The 21,196-nt window shown below is 37.3% G+C and overlaps 1 protein-coding gene across 14 annotated transcripts in view; it reads right to left on the reverse strand.

The window, feature by feature from the left end:
* Positions 1-21,196, reverse strand: part of HDAC9 (histone deacetylase 9) — a 456,332-nt gene that overhangs the window by 170,307 nt on the left and 264,829 nt on the right. For 13 of the 14 annotated variants that reach the window (XM_039706463.1, XM_039706396.1, XM_039706402.1 and 10 more), the window contains one exon: positions 15,571-15,840. In XM_039706463.1, coding sequence (XP_039562397.1) covers positions 15,571-15,840 — 270 coding nt within the window. Of the gene's footprint in view, positions 1-13,279; positions 15,841-21,196 lie in introns of those variants that run through there. The other variant, XM_039706473.1, reaches the window with a different exon arrangement.

The following is a 21,196-nucleotide window of genomic DNA, read 5'->3' on the forward strand; positions in this document are numbered from 1 at the left end:
CCAGAGCTTTTACAGCAGCTGTCAGAAGGCACACAGGTGTCCTTGCAGCCATGAAGGAAACTTCACAACAAAGGTGTATTTGGCTGTTCATCCCCTCCATCAGCATTTGCACTGCTCCAAAATGCTTGCCCTGCTGCCTCAGTCACACATGTGAGAGAGGAGGGGGGACTTTATGAATACCTGGTTTCCAGGGCTGTGCAAAGCTGCATAGGTTACTTTCCACTTTCTGAATCTGCCTCACATCCATTTGATTACTCGCACACTTTGTACTTTTTTACTTTCTAGTTACTTGGGGCAATGTATTTTTTTTTCTGCTCCGTGTCAGATCCAGCTAACAAGAATTCCTTTGCTAAAGGGCAGGAATGAAACATCATTAAATCATAATTTCTTTTCCACAACCAAGCTGCTTTCCTCCTAAGCTTTCCCTTCCCAGCCCTGAGAAAGGGAAGAGACTAGCCCCAGTACTGCATTTCTTGGGTCACTATAACTTAAAGCCCTTTTGTCAGAAGGAGAGAACAAAGGTGCCATGAAACAACTTTTTATCTCTCCCCCTTCAAAAGCAATGCAACAGTTCACACTGTGTGCTTTTATAATCAGACTGAGCAGGGAACTTTTCCCTACTCAAGCAGCATATGCATCAACAGGGTGTTTTTACTGCAGCAAGCTCCAGATTCTGGTCTGAAGATAAGCTGCTTTCTTGTCTTGCCTGCTTTTGTATGCTCTAGCTAAAATTCCTGTAGCTCATGCTTAACCAAAAATATAGCAGAGAACTTTTTCCCTTCCTAAGCAGGCTTTGTTCAAACATATTCACTGACAAATTTAAGAAACTGCAGGAAATTGGTGAAAAAGAAGCAATTCACATAAATGTCCTGTTTAAATGAAATGTAAAAGCACCAGATTTGTGGAGGAAATCAAAGTCTGAAAAAGTAATTACACTTGTTTAGACTAAATGCAAGACAGCATTTTAATAAACAAGCAAAACCTTTGGCTAACATCTTACTTCTCAGCTTTTCTCTTATTATATGTTTAAAATTAGTTATATTTTCTCCTCAAATCCATAATCCCCAATAAATTAATCTGTCTAAATAGCACATGTGCAGGATAAAACCATATCTTTGATTTTGATTACTTTGCTTATGGTTGCAATTTAGGTAGCCTTGATTCCAGCCATTGCTGTTTCTGTGGACTTGAGCATGCTTAAACTGTGGAGAGAAAATCTGAATTCTTCCATGGATCTAGTTAGGTTGTTGGCTGCAAACAGATAAACATATCTCTTTTTTGTTGACAAATTACTTAAAAACATAATTTTGCAAGTATGGTGCTGTTTATGGTATATTGTTACTCTTTTATAGGGAGCATGGACTTGTACTGTTGTAAGCTGGAAGAAATTACTTGTAAGTGGGAGTGGTTTTATTTGTAAATTCAATTCTAAAACATTCAACAGAACTACAGGAAACATTGCATTAACTGAACTATTGCATAGAGACAGCAAAACTGACACTTAAGGCCATGGAACTTGAAACCCTACAAATCAGCAATTTGACTTCTGTATCTTATGAAATATACTTGATATAACATAAATAGCTTATTAGCAAAAATACCTTCTCACTGATGTAGTGCTAGATAGACACTAAATAGACTTCATATGACTCTTACACGTCATTACACTTTACTAGGATTTTTTTGTATTAAAATAGAAAAAATAATGGTAAAAAATGAGTTGTGATAAAATTTGAAGTGGAAATGGAGAAGAGCATCATTCCAAAGCAAGGAATCTCATTTTCCCTGTTTCCAGAGCACCTTCAACAGGAGTACAGAAGTACATGGCTAATGTGATAGGAGATAAAGATGTAGCCAGCCTACCTTGCTACAGCTGTGTGAGATCAGGATTAAAATAGGTGAAAAATGAAGAATATTTATAATATTTCACATTTAGATTATTAAACCAAAAAGTAATTCTTATTTTTAATTTGAATTTCGGTAGTGCATTGTTGCACTAACAATTGACAAACTGATTTTGAAGACAAGCTTAATATAGTACTTTAAATTAATCTTTAAGTATATCACACAACACGTGTTAAAGTTACAGCACATATAGAGAAAATGGGTTATAAATAATTGAAATGAATCCTAAGAAAGCAAGATGCTTGTTGACACAGACCCAAATAAAAATGTATCTGAAGGTGCTATTATTACTTGATTTACATATCCTCGTGCTCTCATGCATGCAATTTAGAAGCATAAATGTAACTTTGGAGGATCTGTTTTTCAAGTAGTCTGGAGCTTCTGAATTTCTGGAAATCAGGCTTTTAAAAACGTGGGATTCTCTCCACACATCCTTCTGGAAAGTTCATTCTTCCTAATTCAAAAAACCGCAGCAGCCGGTGCTTTATGGATATGCATGACAGCGCTTCTCTGTCTCTCTCCTCCTCACACTTTGTCATTTTTGGACTTGAATAGTGCAGCATACTCTTGCATGACTTCTCAGTGGGATATTTTTCTCCCTGCCCAGTCTTTCCAGAATCACACTACTAAAGCCAATACACTATCTTTTTCTGGGGGAGGGGAGGAGATAGGGGATAAGGGGAATGTTGTCCACAAAGTCCAGCCTCTTAAGTTTTTCTTGGACTTCCTCTGGTTTCTTTTATGTAGAGCTGTCATCAACACTTGCTAAGTTACAACACTCTAAAGACTCACACAGTGAGTTATGTTTTTCCTATAAATGCAAAGACACGTGTGCTGGTCGTGTACACCTTCACATACACACCTGAATACCTATGTGTATCTAAACAAAATTCATCAAAATGTATAGTAGTGAAGGTAATTCTGTATAATGTTCTTTTTGAAGTCCTTTGGTCGAGAAGTATGTAAATATATGAACTTTACAGGAGGAGACTGGAATATATTCCCACACCTGTTAAGTAAGTGGGAAGTAGTGTCATCTAGTGGTTAGCTCAAAGCTAAAGGGGACAGGAGCTGTAATTCAGCACATAGTAAACAACATTTTTAATTCTTGCATTGCTGTACTGTGCACCTTAGAGGAAATAAGTGTTACCTATTATATCTCACTGATTCAATAGAAAACAAAGAAAAGTAAAGCCAGATGGAGAAATATCAGAAATAAGTAAACTGTTAAGTGGACATTTTGCTTTTATGCAAATGTTTATCCCATGTCATCCCATCAATTTTATCCTCTGATGATGCAGACTTCTTCAGAGCATATTCATAGGTCATCTACCCATCCTCTTCTACATTATATAGTTCAAAAACTACTGTGGCAGGATACTGGCACACTACCATATAAAGAAGTACATTAATTTATTGATAAAACAATGAAACATACTAACTGAAGTTTATTCAATAGATTCCAAAAATATGAGTTGGCAAGTCTTTCTATATCTAGTAATACCTTTTATGATGGAATTTGTTTAAAAGATGGTTCTTATTCTTTCCTCTTCTGACAACATGATTTTTAGAAATAGTGTCCTCATACAGTCTTAAACACTTTTACCATCACTTCTGGTTGCAGGAAAAGGTAGAGTACTTGCTTACAAGTGAAGGAAGTGGTGGTGTTCATATACTTAAGGCTAAGTGTGTGATTAATTTCTTGGTAGATTTGGTTTTATAACATGAATAGAGTACTCTATCTGCTCTTCAATTTTTGACTAAAGACCTAAAGATGTCACTTGCAGATATTTCTTACAAAAAAATAACAGTATAGTGTTAACATAAAAGCTAACTTATACCTGGCTGCAACAGTACTGGTATAAGTATTTGCCATGGAATCTGAATTAATTTCACCCATAACGGTTTCATCTATGGAGATGAAAGAAACAAAAATCTACTGAAACTGCTGAATGAAGGGCTAACCATATTAGAAAGGAGCAGTTATAAACAGGACTTTTCCAGCTGCCCTTGCTAATAGGCAATTCTAAAATAACAGTGATGTGTGTCTTAGGTTTCTGCTAACAAAGCTGATTTCTGACCAGAAGGCTAGAGTATTCTTTTTCATCTATTAAGCCCTGAAAGTGACAGTTCTTCTTCATATCCCTAATATTTCCTTTTCAGCTCACCAAGGCCAAAATGTCATCTTTTCTTGTAAAACAAAAAATCAAAGCCAAATGGTTAAAATGCAAAGTTTTGGTTAAACAAACAGTCAGTATTTCAGTGGTTTTATCTGCAGCCTGCAGAGCAACTAAACAAAGCCAAGATATTGTCCATCTCTTTGACAGACAAAGAGCCTCAGAGGTCCAGAATGACATGCCTCGGGCTAGCACGTGATTAGAGTAATTAAATTAAATAGCAGGAAACATGTTTTCCATATGCCATTGCCTGGCCACACACAAACTGTAACAGTAAATCTTTTATATCACATTGGTTCAGGGAAATGTATAACCATTCTGAAAATGCATGATGCCCACAAAAATAAAAAGGATATAGTAGTATATTCAACAGGCTCCCTGGCTTTGGTCACTGGTCTAAAGTGCCAAAGAAGTTGATTCCCTATTTATTTATTACTGAAGGTGCAGCTTAAAATGCCCTGAGTGTGTGAGCATTTGGGATATCTTACTGGATTTACAGTGGAGGGCAGTGCTGATGCTCCAAATCAGGGGGGAAAAAAATTCTCCCAGTAAAGTGAAGGGAACATTTTGGTTATCTTCCACATTGAGATCCTAGCATATCTCTGTCAGTGTTTTACAAGAGTTAGGCAAGCTGTGCATACTCAAATCATGCATTAAAAAGGAATTTTTGTTTCAGTTCTATTCTCCACAGCAGTATCAACTCAAATTTCTTCATTTTCATGGCCAGCTGTTAGAAAAGCCAACATATTTATCCATGCCATAATATAGTCAAAAGAATTGCTAGTCAGTGGGATCATCTGTCATTCCTTGAATTTACTTGTCACTACACTATTAAGATCAACTAGAACATTTGCTAATCTATTTCCGACTCATCTTTCAGTGGCTGACGATGCCAAATCAAATCTCTGATATTTCTGCTGTGTAATGATTTTGTACAATAGGGAAAAGGCCACAAATCACTTTGGAAGAGCTGTTAATTGAAGCTGTTAAACATTTAAATGCTCAATCCTTGGGTTTTTTAGGGGATGACATACAGAACACTTCCTATAAATGAGAAACTCTGAAGACTGAAAAATGCTCTTAACATGAAGATTATTAAGAATTTAGAGAAAACCATTTCAGCACAAAGATGTCCACTGAAAGTAAATTAAAAATGTAATTCATCCTTTTCTGATGAAATATATATTGGATAATTTCATAAGCATTTTAGATATTCCATCTTCCCTGTATCTTTCTCCTTAACCCAGAAAACTCAGAGATTAAATGATGAGAACTTCAATGTTTCTGATTTCAGAACCACCACTGAGCTATGGTATTAAGTTTATTAATTGATTGTATTCAATTAAATCAAAATAAGAGCATCCAGCTGGAAAAAGAAATGTCAATTTATTTTTGAAAAGTAGTGTAGAAGATGATAAAGCATTGATATTTTTGGTTCAATCTTTAGCAGTTATGGTATTTCTCAAGTTATTAAAGTGTGATTCAAGATGTAGTCATAATGGAGAATTAGAAACTCAGACTTTTTTTCTTCTACTCCTTTGGATGCTTTCTTTAGTAACTAATTTCTGCTTTTTGATCAGGAAAATTTTGTTTAACAGTGAATCTAATTAAAGGAGACAACAATGGCAGGACAGCAAAGAATAACAACTCATTTTGGTAGTAGCTGAGAGAGCTTTTGTTTTAACTTTTTTTTAACTGTCTGAACTCTTCTCTTCCCTGAAAGGATCAGTGCACTTCAACTTAAATTATTTAGCCTGAAGTTTCTGTACAGTGGGTTAACCCAATCAGTTAAAAGGCAAAGAAGTTAAACCCTGCTGCCTTCTGAGAACAAGGACAATGGAAAAGTACTTTGTAGCAGGTAGAAATCTGGAGCCTCTGGCTGAAGTAATGTCATCCTTCCCAGGAGAGGACAGAGTTGCTCTCTGAGCCGAGGAGGGCTCTCAAGCCAAACTACCAGATGTCTGTAACACGTTTTACTGCTGCTGCTTCACCTCCTCTACCTCCCATCAGCATTCCTCACCATGCCATCCCACAGCATTGCCTGAGAGAGGAGGACACCCTTGCATCTGCCCTCCTTGCTCCACAACTGGCCTTGGGCCTCCAGCCACTGCACCTTCCCTGCCTGCAGCCAGTCCCACCAGGGCTTGGCCAAGCACGTGTGAAGCAATTGTAGCTAAAGGCTCACAGCCCTTCCCTTACACCACCTTCTGAGTGTCAGAAATGGGACAAATCTGGAGAACTTGCCAGAGTTCTGGGCTGGTACACCAGGGGATTCCTGCCTGGATAGGCATGGGAGGGAAAAGGGGCTGGAGAAGCTTCTGGGTAGGAGTTAATCACTGAAGGGGAGAAACACTGTGGTGGCTTTGGGTATAATTGTTGTGATTTTGCAGCTCTGCCTTTCACCTTTTGGTGCTTTTCCAGCATTACCCCTTCTAGGGACACAAGCTTTGTGCTGTGAGGAGCCTCCATCCCTGTGAACCACCACAGCTGCTTCAGTGGCATAGAGGAGATAAAGCGTGTGGAGAGAGCATGGTAGCATTTCTTTGCTCTTATACTGCTATCCTGTACTTAGACCTATGAAATCCAGTCCAATGGGTTCTGCCAACATTAAAGAAACGCAGTTTTGCCCTTGGTGAACTACTCAGACTGAAGGGTTTGGACAGTTTCATTTTTTCTGTTCTAGCTCTTATTTCTTGTTCCAAAGAACTGCTGTAAGCCTTGAGGACCTCCTCCAGCACAGCACTTCTTAGAATCTATACAAAACAGGGATTGAGCACAGCACCAGTATTGACTGCCAATTGTTCACTGATGATGCCAGAGCACTGTAACAGAGATCTGTGGAGATGGCAATGCCTGAGGAGTGAGTCTGGTTTCTAACAGGAGTCAAGTTGTGGGGCTGCTTTCCACCTTCTCCTTTTGCACAGAGTACCTCTGCTGTGCAGTCAGCTGCATGACTTAAAATCTCCTTGCTTTGTTAGGCCGAAATTCTTAGTTTAATGGATGAACTTTTTAACACAGAAGAGCAAAATACATATATACACACACACATATACATACATATACATATATATATATATATATATATATATGTCCTTCTTGACATCAATTTCTGTTTCATTTGCAGGATTCTGCAGGTGTAATGCAACTTGTCTCAGTGGAATTGTGTCCCTGCTTTCCAAATTGCTAAATCCTCCTCCAGTTATAAAGCCCTCACCAGAAAAGTCTTTTCAATACTTAGCCATATGTATTAAAGCAGAAGAAAGAAAAAACTAGGAAATGTCAGAACTTCACAAATAAGATGTTGCTATGCATCAAACATTAAGTGTCCTGTCTTATGATTTCCTTAAGTACTAGCTGAAGTAATCATGCAGTAGACACAGTAGAGCTGATCCTGGTAAAACAGCTTAGGAATGATCCTGGTAAAGATCTTGATCCTGGTAAAGAGCTTCAAAACTTTTTCTTATCTAATATACCTAACACACTCTAAGTAGCTGTCTATTAGTTCATATTCAGCCTTTTGGGTTGACACTAAATGTGCACATCATTAAGATAGAGGACCAAACACTCACTTCTATCACTTTCCAGCTAAGTTTCACAGTATCCTTTCAAACTCACCTGTCCTTTCAATGATCCATTCACTTGTTGTCTCTAGGATTGGGTTCTGATGACCAAAACTATGAAGAAAACTGTGTTATGGAACTGTTTCTCAGTGGTGACCACCTGCATCTCACATTTACAACAACGGCTTCACAAATGCTCTGCTCCTGTGGATCTGATATCCCACCAGGCTGAACCCACTGCATTCCATGCCAACTGATATCACAGCCTGAAAGCATTTTGAAAGCCACTAAAAGAACAACTTGAGAATTAAAATTACTTGATGGGCTTTGAGTAATTTTCCCTCATTAAAAGATGGAGGGAAAGGGCCAGAGAGGTGAAAGAAAGGATTTATTCTTTTACAGGAGGGTCCAAGCTACTATAACAGTGACATATAATGCTGACTAAGGTGAAAGCAGTCAATGGACTTGGGAAAATGAGCAACCTGCCTGGTTAGTGCATTATCGATCAACAAAGGTAAGGAACAGTCCCCGTAGTAATTCTCAGTCTTTTGCTGAGATCTTCCTCCTGTTTCTTTTTTCTTGCTTGTCCTGAGCTGCCTGTGTTTCTGTGTTCAGAGCCTGCCTGAGAAGGGATTATTATGAAAAAAAAAATTGCTCACAGAGCACAAAGTGTAATGCTGTGCATATTTTAAACGAATAATTGGCATCCTTAGTGAGACCCAATTACATGCAGAAAGGGCCAAATCAGAACTATGGATGTCAGGTGTCCCTGGACTGAACCTGGGCTGATGGCACCTGTATTGAGCACTCCCGTTTTAATTTCTGTCAGGAATGGTAGGAGATTTGAAGCTCTCTGTATAAAGTCAGTAGCTTCAGAAAAATATATGCAGAAACTTATGGGAAACTATGACAAAATACCTCTACAAATTTAGATAAATGGTGAAAGCCAAGAAGTTTTAGAAAGTAAGGAAGATGCCAAGAGATGTGCTATTGGGCTTGGGTGCCTTTGATACCCTAAGACAAGGTGTCAAAATAGCTAAGAAATGAAGCAAACCAGTCACCACCTGTCCCTGTGTGCAGTCAAGTAGTTGAGTGATGGAATTATGGTCTCTGATGTGTAATAACTCTTCAGCTTCTATTTTCAGTAGAGCAAGATCTAGGAGAACAAGCCTTAGAAGAAGCTGGTCTCAATAGGTGTCCCTCTGTGCACAGCATGAGAGCATTTCCCAGCAGTGCTTCTACCCTGTGCTCCTTCTGGGTCTATTCAGTAACAGAGATCTGCTTTAAAAATCTGCAGGCTGCCACCTAAAAACTATCATGCTGCTCTTATTGATGGGAGCAAAAGGAAAAGACTAAGGAAGGAGTATGAGACTGAATCCTCCATGTTGTACTAGCTGCTTTACAGAGAACTTGAGCAAAGCCTTCTCAAGCCCTTGACATTGCTGCATTGCTGCAGTCTCATAGCTGTAGCTTTCACAAGACCCTTTGCTGAGGTAATACAGGCAGGATGAACAGAAACACCTCCTTGGTCTCCTGGGGATCCAAGGGTCACAGGTCAGAACACGACAGGAGACACATTATGCACTGCTTTCTGCATTAGAGCACCTATGTCTGCAAGGCATTTGGGCTGAGCTGCACTTCCAGGACATTAAACAATGTAGCTGCATGAAGATTTAGCCAGCAATATACTGAGGAGTGCATTAACTCACTCTCATATTTTAAAGGAAGGAGAAAAATGAAAACTCGTGCGTGTGCACATACGAATGTCTGACAGTGAGAAGCACATTCTGAGGTCAAACAGAATTCTTTCCAAAATGAAGCATTTAAAGAAGCAACTTTCCAAGAACACATAATCCTCTTCAATGACAATATTAATGAAACTCTGTGCTGTAGGATACAGGAAATGATAAATTGCCCAAAGGTTTGAAATTAGTATCATCTAACTGTCTAAATATGCAGTGATAATTACGGGGGTATGGACTCGGAGGCTTTTGATTTATGCTAGTTATGTAGCCCTGATTAAGGAATATTGTCTAGTGTTGCCCCAGTGGTCTCCTGACATTTGCTTTCTCTGACAAATGGGAAGAATAAGAAAAGTATCAAGGTGCTATATCTTAAGTATTTGAAAGAGGAAAAGAAGCATAAAATCTTGGATCTAAAAATAAAAATAAAGCAGTGTCAACATTAGTCCATGAAGGTTATCAATAAAATTAAATTTTAAATTTTATATTTTGTAACACTCTAATAGTACATATTCAGGCAGGCAATTCAGTTAATTAGTTTTATGATAAAATATGTGTTATTGCCTTCTGTAACTGGAAGTTTACAATAGGAGACAAAAAAAATGGCAATTATTAAGGTTAATAGATTTGAGGCTTTCTTAAAAAAAAGGAATCATTTTCCCATCTAACTGGGGATGACAAAGTATAGTTACTTGCAATTATGCACATTATTATGCACTTTCACATAGAATTAGCAAAGAAAAAATAATTATTCTTCCTGTAACATAGTTTATAAAGACCATAGCTAGAAACTTGATAGAAATGGACAGGCCCTTAAGAATAAGGCTGAGACCAAGCAGGCTAAATATTAAGATAGATAAATGAAAAAATTTCACAAAACAAATCCAGCTACGCAGCACTTCACCTCCTTGCTCCATCTACACTATGTTTGATCCCAGAAATCATAGAGCCAGCTTGTGTTGTGTAGGAGTTATGTTGGGACTGTGCACTCACAGACTTGAGGAAGGGCAGGAAGGTGCAAGGTTAGTGTCTCTTACTGGCTGCAAAGTTAAAGAAAACAGCTAAGGCAGCCTACAAAAAAAATAGATGAAGTGAGCTAAGACTGCAGTGGCAATCTAATTTAGGTGGGAGGAGAGGGGAGGGCAGGTTTATTTATAAGTCTGACATCGTTCAAAACTTACATTTCCATTTATCCTGCCCTTCCCAGCACTTCTCAAGGGCAAAAATGCTGTAACCATCCTGGAAGAATCAAGTGTAAAGAGCGATACTTTTAACATCATATCCTCCAAACCATCTCCCTCGTATTTCAGGGCTCTGTACCATTAACAATCAACACAGTTACTTCAAGACAGCTATAGAAAATAAAATCAAACGAATGCAACAAAGACTCCATGACCACATTCAAATATCTTATTCAGTTAATTAAGGCAGTGGATCACTTACAAGTAAATATCTGGTCTGTCAAAACAACTCTAGTGACCAAGGCCCCCATTATCAGAGCAAATCACATTCCTGAATGATTTCAAGTTACTAAAAGGACTCATTTCAACTCTCAGCTGCTGCTTAAGTAATCCTTGGGTGGCTGAAACAGATGTGGGTACCCACAGGTAGCCAGGGAAGTTGTCCTGTATAGGCTAAATCAGCTATGGGGACACAATCAAAACAAGCAGGAGTGTGACACTCAAGCTCAGCAAACAGGGACTAGAAACTGGGACATGCCTTAAGGATGCACCTTCCCAGTCCCTTGTGTGTGTGAGTGAGAGCACAGCTGAGAAACCCAGGTTTTCCGCTGGCTAGGCAGTTTCAGCTAATCTCATTTTTTACCTTTAAATCTTAATATAAATGAAGCTGAATTAGAAGAGAAAAAAAAAAAAAAGCAAATGCAAAGCACAAAGTCTTATCAAATAGAGCAGCAATATTCCACAAAAATAACTTGTATTATTGCTCTATCCCAGAGAAGATAGTTTCATCCAGCATATCTACTTCTTCTGTTTGCCTAACCAGTAATTCAGCAGATGGTGTTCTAAACTATATTCTTCCACGGAGAAATGAGGTACAGAAGCTCCATTGCCACCCAGATGATGGGAACTGCATAAGGAAATCAGAAACTAAACAAATAAATGAAAATCAAACAAACATTTCTTAAGTGGATAAGTAGGACATGCTGCTAGCAGGACAGAATACAATAAGGAAATTAACTTGGCTTAGCTAATTTTGGCTGTAAATTGTGAAGTGTTCATAAGGGGGAGAAATAAGTAAACAATTTTAGATTGCTGTTTGGGACTAATGTTTATAGATTTTTACCTCAGAATTCCAGTGAAGATAAAAACAGGGTATAGTTGTCTTAAGAAACATGGAGTAAATCTTAGTGATCTTGATGATAATGAAGATGGAATGAAGATAGTGCACAAATGAGTGGTGCCAGTGTCTGATGTGCTCATGCTTTTCTGAAGCATTCAGCCTTTAATCCTATTTTTTTAATACCAGAAGATGACAAAAAGGCTAATGTTACAGTATCTATAGTCCAGTAATCTATGTCTGAGTATACAAATATTATGATGGATTTTCTTTCATTTATTAGCAATTACTTCTAAATTGTCACCTATCAGCTATACTGGCTTTATTTTTTGGACAATGGGACAGAATAAAAACATACGGTTAAAAAAAAAAGAGATGCACATCATCCTGAGAAGAAAATAAGATATGTGAATTGTATTTTATTATGATTATTTTCTTCATTAAGGGTGCTTTGCTGCATAGTAAATAATTCAGCAAAAAAAATCTAGGTGCAGTTTCCAACACAGGAATGTTGTAAATTAAAAAACATTTATGGCTAGTCTTCTAATTCTAACACAGCTATTTAAACAAAAGGACACTAAATAAAACTCCTGTTATGAAAGCATGATTTACTTGAAGACATACATTCTAAATACACTATAAACAGTAAGACAAGAGGTACAATATTATACTATTAATGCTTGTTTTAGGATTTCCTCAGCTAAAACTTGACCTTTTATCTATTTTTGGGGGTTGTATTACTGATGAAATGTTACACTGCTGCTATAGCAGTGAAAATAATTGAATTTGATTTACAGAACTATTTGTTCTTACACACTTATGTTGTTGAAACATAAATTTTATTTTAGTTAAAATTATACCAGAATCGAAACTGCATAGAGCATTTGGAAATGAAATGAACAGTTATAAGAACTACAATGCAATAATTTTCTAAACTCTTTTGGTAATAATTCATGTACTGTACCAACAGGGATTATTATGCAGTACGAGCTCTTTCTCTGTAGATCCTAAGCAAAGTTCAGGAAATGTCACAAACTTATGTAACATCGTCATGGAAATTTTCTACATTCGGACTTCACTGTCTCATGCAGTTGTTTTAAAGTCTGCCAAGTTCATGGATTCCCTCTCTCCCAGCTTATCTACAGGTGGACTTTGGTTTTACAAAGGTCTTGATGAATACCAAAGCAGTGAGTACAAGCACATTTTCAAATGAGGGGTCCAGGCAGGTTTTAGAAATATCATGTAAATGATTACAGTTTGTTTGAATTTTGGATAATTAGAAGCTGAGGAACTGGGATTCACTTTTACCTTTTCTGTATGGTGTGATCACATGTTCAAGACAGATGCCATGATGGGAAAATGAGCATGCATCAATACTATTCCACATTCACTAAAACTTATAATGGCTGATGTAGGATAAAACAAGAGACCAAAAAGAAAGACTTTGTGTAATTATTGTAAGAATAGTGCAATAAAAAAACCTTGCTCCTGAAAGTTTAAATTGTTTTGACAATTTGTGTAGCAAACATTTGATCATACAAAGCAAAAACACCACTAAGTTACCAAATTTACACAAAGTCAAATATCTGGAAGGGGATCTTTTAAAAAAAAACTTTATTTGAGAAAGGAAAAGACTTATATCAGAAGGCAAAAAAAGGGAACATACAAACAGAATATATTTACAACACAAAACGAGACCACCGCCAAGGGTGTAAATTATAATAAATACAGTAGATTTAAAATGTAAGAGACAATAATCAATTAGAAATGTGGTTGTTTAAACCCAGTTTTCTTTTTCACTGGTTCCAGGTAGTTTCTCTTATTTGAATTGTATCCAAATTTGAAAGATTCTGAAATTAAAGTACACTAATGTATCGGGGTTTCTCACCTGAATGACATTATAAAAATATCTTTTTTCTTCTGTGAATACATGTCTTTCGAGTGATATTGTACAAAACTCTTCTCAATTGCAAATTTCTCCCCAAATGTATTTTAAAAGATGCACTATCCCTTTTTTGATGAAGCTAAAGTCAGACTTAAAAGAAAATTAAAAGTATACAGAATGGGAAACACATATAATTTCACTTTTATAGCCTTCACTTTTTGAATGTAAATGTAATTTTTTTCATTCCGGGATGGAGAAAGATTTCTCTTCAAATATGAAGTCCACATAAAAATCACCTGTGTTTTTCTCAAATCTTTTTCTATCTATTGAGGCCTTTTATGTAAAGAGAAACTATTTAGAAGTTTGTTTGAAGACCTTCTAGGAAAAAGGATAATGTATCTTTAGAACTTGCAACATTTCAGAAGAGACTGAATAGTATTAGAACATAATGTAAACAACACATGCTAATAACATATTTTAGAGCAATTTCTACATTTGGCAAAACAACTATCTCTTTTGAAACCGGATACTGCACCTTAAAATACTTCAGCTTTAGAAATATAAATATTTTTAATAGAAAAAAACCTGACAAGGAGTCCAGGTCAGTTTGGGATTATCCATATTAAAGGGGATCTTAATACAATGAATCTTTAACTAGCTTAACAAAAGTAAACCTATAAAACAAGGTAAACATATCAAAAGGGAATATGAAGGAAATGTTTCACTGGAAAGCTTCCTTAACAATTTCCCTACTCGCTTTGTTATTTTCTTTGACAATAAATCAATTCATAGAGTGCCTTTAAAAACAGAGGGAGCGCTGCCCCGTCCCCCCTGCCCCGCATTCCTCAGCACATGAATCACTTGGGCTTCCTGTTTCCATAAGGCATTTCCTGCCCCCCCCTCTCAAAATCACTTTTCTGCAGGAGAACAGCAGGGACCTGACAAAGTATCGACTTAAATAAACAGGGCCTTGCACTGCGCCCAGCCTTGCTCTGCTGACTCTGAGGGATGGACCGGGATGCGGCTCGCACACACGGCTGCGCCTTTCAACTCCGCCTAAAGCTCCCAGACAAGCTGAACCTGCCTTTCGTCAAGGCAGCATTTAATGCACAGTTGTTATTTTAGGATTTGTCCATGAGACACTGCTGTAAAGGTTATGAGATATTGTAAAATTAGTCTTCATTAAAAAAAAAAACAAAGAAGTGATTGGATAGCAGATGGTAACGATAACAGTTCTGTGCTTGCCGTGCAATGTCCTAATAACTGACTGGAACCACCTAATGCTGCATTTTGCTTCTCACTGGTACTTGTATCTGCTGAACTTAAGGAAGTCTCTGTGGACATTATCATCAAATAAGACAGAATGAAAAATTAACCAAGCAGTGCAAAGAAGAAAATAACGCAATTTTAAAACAGTGCCTTGCCTCTTATCTTTATATCCACCTTGTACTTTTCTCTAAATTAACTTTATACACCAGCCTGAGACTACCAAGATAGCAGTCAGTACCTGTCTACTGGGGAAAAGAATACCCTAACATTAACAGTGTTCAAGACTATAGTATGATACAATATATACAGACAGCTGAAAGCAGAAGTCAGAGGATTCAAAATCAGAAGAATGTTTCATCAATCAGGTCTGGAAACTAATTCCATCAATTGCTGATCTCAACAGGCTACATGATACGAGTTCTCTTTCACTAGGACTAAGCGATGTAAGGTAATTCTGGGCTAATACAACGTCTATCAGCTATTACTCAAAGATTTATGTAGCGTAATTGGTTGCAACAGATATTTTCTCAATTAGTGGCCATAAGGATGAGCTTCACTATGTTTTCAAGTGTACATACAACACTTCTGCATTTGTTAAATTCTTCGAACAATAAATCAGGATTTGCTAGCTCAGTGAATCAAAACACAATTGCTTATCAAAGCCTAAAAAATGCATGTGATGTTCAGATAATAACCTTAATTACAAATCCTGGAGCTAAATCTTTGCCTATTACCTGTTGCATAAAAGCAGCTTGCTCCCCAGATTCCATTTGCTGGGTCTGAACATCCTCATCACTGTCCAGTGGCTCCTCTTTGACTTTCACAGCCCCCACCTGCTGTCCTATTCTTTCATCCACACCAGCACTGCTGCTCTCAGCCCTAACGCTGGCACTGCTGGCAGGAGCTCGCTCCTCCTGCATCGAGTGATCTCCATGAAGCTCTTCTTCAGCTTCCTCCAGGTGATTGCCAGGTTGCTTGAGCTGCTCAATGGACTTAGAGAGCATCTGGAACGAGAAGAGGGGAACAAGTACTGACTCCTTTCACTGATGCCAAACATGAAGAAGTTCTAGATCTGCATGGATGAAATGAAAGTGTCCACAGCATACCCGTGTAGCCGTGCACTGTCAAAACACTGATGCATCCAGAAAAAAGAACAGAAGTTCCTAAGCAAAAGGCCACTTTTTATTCTGCAGCAGAAAATACAATGTCTATAGATAATGAAAAACATGACACATCTGTTAGACTGTTACAGTTGGTAAATAGAGAAATTAACCTTCCTTAGTCTTTCTTCAAACATGAATGCAGAAATACCATCTTACAGTTAATTCCCCACAACACAAAATAATAAAGGAACACTAAGATATAAGTGAACTAGTATTCTGGGTAATATTTTGTTATAGGCAAATTAGAGAATTTTCACACAAACATCTCTATCAATTAAAGCATGAAGAGGCACTGAAACTCAACAAAGGCAAAGTGACAAAGAGCTGGTGTCAGTCCCCTATCCTGGGGCACAAGGATACTACAAGCATGTCTGTCCATGACTTTGTGGTGCACTGTACAGGTATCCCAGTCCCAGCAGTGATGACATAACACAGCTCTCAAGGCAACACCAGCTCTAGCCCTGTAACTGCTATTTTAAAGCTCTGCAGAAGTGCCGGATGCCTGAGTGTTGCAATCATGTGCACTTTGTGTTTTGCTGTTTAAGATGAAGCCAATGCACTCCAAAATTCTCTAAATGCAGTCCAAAAACCTAAACTGAAAAAACCCCCCACTTTGTTGAAAGAGCCAGAAATCAGACATGTGAGTAAGAAGTTGCAGGGTCCAGTGACTAATTATCATTTATTCAACTGGCCCACCCAATTTCAGTAAATACTGTTTTGTATCATTTAAATCAAATATCTTTGAGGGGAAAAAACACCTTTTACCTCTACTCTTACATACTTTCCTCTTCCCATCTGTCTCCCTCCAGTCATGTCTTTCAGACTGAGTTTTAACTACTGGTATATACTCAATTACTGAGTATATGAATGGCTGCAGGATGTCTGATTTTGTCACAAACCATAGACCATACTGTTTCATTCAGCTTGCTAATGCATATAGAAAAATGCTGGGTTGTCATGTAAACTGTGTTCAAGAAACTGCAGCTGGATTTAGGAAATCCAATGAAGTCAACAAGGAGAGTTGAAAGATCAATTTATACAGTTCCAATTGATGTTCTGATGCATATGCCTCACATCAGTGAAGAAACAAATTTCTCAGAGGAAGCCTATCTGGCTATTGTCACAGTAAACCTTCCTTTTTGAGGTGTAATGGGAGTTTAATGGCTTACTAAAAAGAAACAAATTAAAAATCCCTCTTCATTACTGTAGTAACTGGCAAATCACAACGTGAGTACCCTGCATGCTGCAGGTGGCATGCCCTTACTACTTCAGCTGATGTGGAGAGTCTCCTTTCATTACACAGAGTCTGAAAAATTTCTCAGATCAAACCTATAAATCTTTTCCAGTTGTTTCTCAGGGGATGACACTGACCAAGAAGGTACTAAATCTAACTGCATGTAATCAGCTCAGGTACACTCCTTTTGCTTACTATCATTATTATTATTTTTATTTTTTTATTTATTTTTATTGTTAATTAGTTAACCATTTGTGGGGAGCCTTCCCCACTCCTCAAGCAGGAAGATAAAAGCAGGCAGGGCTGCATGGCTGGCTGCAAGTGAGCAAATACAAGCTGAAACATCTGTGTGACAGATAATCATATAAACCACAAGAATCACTGAGGCTGATCCATCTGTAAACCATTCCCTGTGCCAGTTACTTGACACCAGGTGGGTTTTTCTGCAGGGGAAGCCAAGAGAAAATGAGTGCATCCCCACAGTAAAGTTAAGACACATATTTAGCTCATTACTGCTCTCCTTTCTTTTATGCTTTTTCACTTTTATGTCAGGCTCTTTCTTCTTTGCACTGCTGCATGGGTACAGATCTGCTGCTGAGCTCTCTGAGGCAGCACATAATGGACTGTAGTATAGAAACTATATATGGATCACCTTCAGACACTTCTTGAATGCAATCAGTGAAGAGAACAACCACACCTAAGGGGGCTGCAGAGACTTGGAGTGGATTTTGTGTGCATTTCAATTTGCTGTGTTCATGTTTTGGACCCTTCTCCCATGCTGTGGAACTCAGCAGATGATTTGCTCTAGATTTCAGCAACAGGAGCAGATAAGCAAATTAAATTTTCTAAAGCTCTGTGAAATTCAAGTCTTTATATATTTACTCAATAGAGTTTTAAAAGTGCATTTATATTACCTTCTTTACTACAAAATTTTATTAAAAACATCCTTTCCACTGTGATTTTAACTAAGCCTCAGGCAAGGGGCTATGAGGCATTACAGTCATGTCTTCTCATATGATGAAGCATGATCAAATTGCATGGATGGAACGGGGGGGACATGACCCAAAACCTGAAAATCCCTTCAATTGCTCAGACTGTAAAGCCACAGCTGACTGCTTTCTCTGTATCACCACAATGCTTTTAGATCTGTTGAAGTTTTATTTGAAGACAGCTTGGCCCCATCCTATTGCAGTAATTATACTAGTAGCATTACTGGACACTTCTCCTAAGTCAGAAACATCTCATTTTAAATTATATCTCCTAGTGATACTACTGTATCAGGAAACATGTGAAGATAGCAGTTTAGAGTCTGTACTTCTATCTTCTCTATCTAAAGAAGGGTTACACAACAGAAAATGTTCTGAATTAAATCCTGCTCAGGTCCTTTCACTGCACAGCTGGATACTTCTGCTCACACTTAATGTTTAAACCTTTAATTTTAAACTCCCACTTCCCCTTTTTTTTCTGGCTTTATCTGTAGCTACATGGAGGAATTCCTCCTAATTTTAATGTATCTCTTTTTTATTTTGAAAAAGTAATTGCTTAATCTGAGTTTTAGTGGGTTTTTGTTTAAAAATAATAACAAAACCATCGTTTGTTTCCCTAATAATTTAAGGGTTGCATGTATTGGTTATATTTTACCAGTATACTTTACTGATACCAGTTATTCCAATTTAAGTAGTCACTAAAAAAATGTCTTCATGCTAATATAACCTATATATGTTTTGCTTTTATCCTCAGGAAATTAAGCTGTCAGGGATATGCATGAGTCAAAGTAAATAGTATCAGCAGGAGAAGTATTTACAGATATCAACTCCATTGTATAACTGCAAGAGTCCAATCAAAGAAAAAGACATCAAACATATCCTAACTTGCTTGGTTGTACAAAAAAATATGGAAGAATAAATAATCTGGACACTGCAAAAGATCATTTTATCTGTCCTTCATCTGCAGACCCTGTCATTTTCTCCTTTGAAATTATATGTTCTTTAAAATACAGTGTTTTAAATAAGATATCTTTACAAAGAGACAAAATCCCAAAGTCCTGCAGCAGCCAAACAAGACGTTTCCATCCTTGATTAATTGTTCATTTCAAATACATGGCAGTCATTTCTAAGAGCACATGTATATTCTCACAAGACACCTTTTTCCCTTTCTTCTCTATGGCAGTCAGACTACCAGCTATGTGTGCTGTGCTGCACTGAAAACAACTTGGCACCTGCTTCCTGCTGTCTCTGTTACTCATGTAGTACCAATATTTCTAAGGGATGTATTTATCTTTCAAAATCATTCTTCTGCATTATGACTTAAACATTAGCTTTCAATAAAGGAGAAAATGCTCCGGGCATTGTCCAGTTCCAAACAGACCACAGTTCATTTTAGTTTTTTCCCAAATAATCTCCTGCTATTAGCAATATTTGAAAGATTATCTCTCACCTACAGAAGATGCTAATCAGATTTGTAAGCTGCAAAGCCAAAACCTCAGTGTAATATGTTTAATGAAGCTAGATTGATTTACTGCTGCTGAACCTGGTCTTCCACATTCCATTAAACATCATTCAGAGAAGTGAATGGTTAATCTGGGGTTAACGGTATCTTTTTAATATTGCTACTGGCAATAAATAATACTTCCATTTTCCCGTCAACATCAATTTCTTTATTATTTTTCATTTTTTGTTAAGAGATATTGGTAAACTGAGAACACCATCCAAGTACTAATGAATATTCACTTCCTATATATTTTTTTACCTCACAGGGTTTCCTGGTCACTGACTCCCTATACAGAGATGCTTTAAATCAACCAACATCATAAAATTAAAACTGAAATTCAGGTGTTTCTTATATAAGCCTTAACATTATCCATATACCTCCCATACTTTAGAGCACATACCAACTGCCCCATCATTTTACCCTTTACTTCTCCAATACAGAGAATTTTACAAGGGAAAACAAATTGCCAAAACACTATGAAAACACAACTTAAGAACACCAATAAGGTTCCTGCATTGATCAAATAAAATCTTTGACCCAGTGAAAACTTCAGCTTCAGTAGAGGCAGGCCTTATTAATCATATATGGCAAAAATAACTTCTAAAGATAGATGACTTTGTTCATGTACTCTTCACATTATGATTTCTGAGATTTTCTTTATTCTTTTTCTGCTAGGGGCTTTACATTTAGATTAGTTAAATCAAAGTCCTCATTTTTTTTCTGCAAATGGCTGGGTCAAAGTTTTCTCGATACATATATACACAATAATATCAAGATTTTAGATTTTTTTATTGTAGTAGTGGTCTTTTGGTATCCAATTGCACTAATTTTAACTGGGGGTTTTGGAGTTTGGTCTCCCTTTATTGAGCAGAATGAAGATCTGCAATGGTGATCAAAGGGTGTTATGAGGAAATAAGCTGTCATTTGGACAGAAGTATATTAAAGCTGACAATGGCAAAGCTGGTCTTCCCCAAGACAAGCTGAGTTCAGGTTACTTCACATTCATTATTAATTCTGGGACAAGGGTTTTTACCTACTTTTGGAAGAGATGTCAACATTTGCAGAATGTTTTCAGAAGGTCAGTGTACTAGATCCCACAGGTATAAATGTCAGACTTCAGTGGAGACATATACCATTTCCCACATCAAAAGCCAGGCATCTGACAGCTGACCAGAAATAATCCTTAGGGGATCTCCTCTTTGCTAGTAAGGACAGAGGCACACCTTTTGGCAATGATTTGTTTCTTTTCAGAATGTAAATGATCTAGGGGAATCCTTTACCTCTGACCTATGTTAGATTTTGCTTGTTATCACCCTCACAGCAGCACTGGCTTGATGCTGAAGTGTATTTTTGACTCACAAAAAAAAAAAAAAAGTGTTTTTTTATTTTTTTGTTGGGTTTGTTTGTTTGTTTGTTTGTTTAATACATATAATTACAAGAACAATGGGGTGAGGAAAGGTGGTTCTTTTACTT

This window comes from Passer montanus, unplaced genomic scaffold (genome assembly GCF_014805655.1).
Source record: "Passer montanus isolate IOZ18808 unplaced genomic scaffold, ASM1480565v1 scaffold10, whole genome shotgun sequence".
Taxonomy (NCBI): Eukaryota; Metazoa; Chordata; class Aves; order Passeriformes; family Passeridae; genus Passer; species Passer montanus.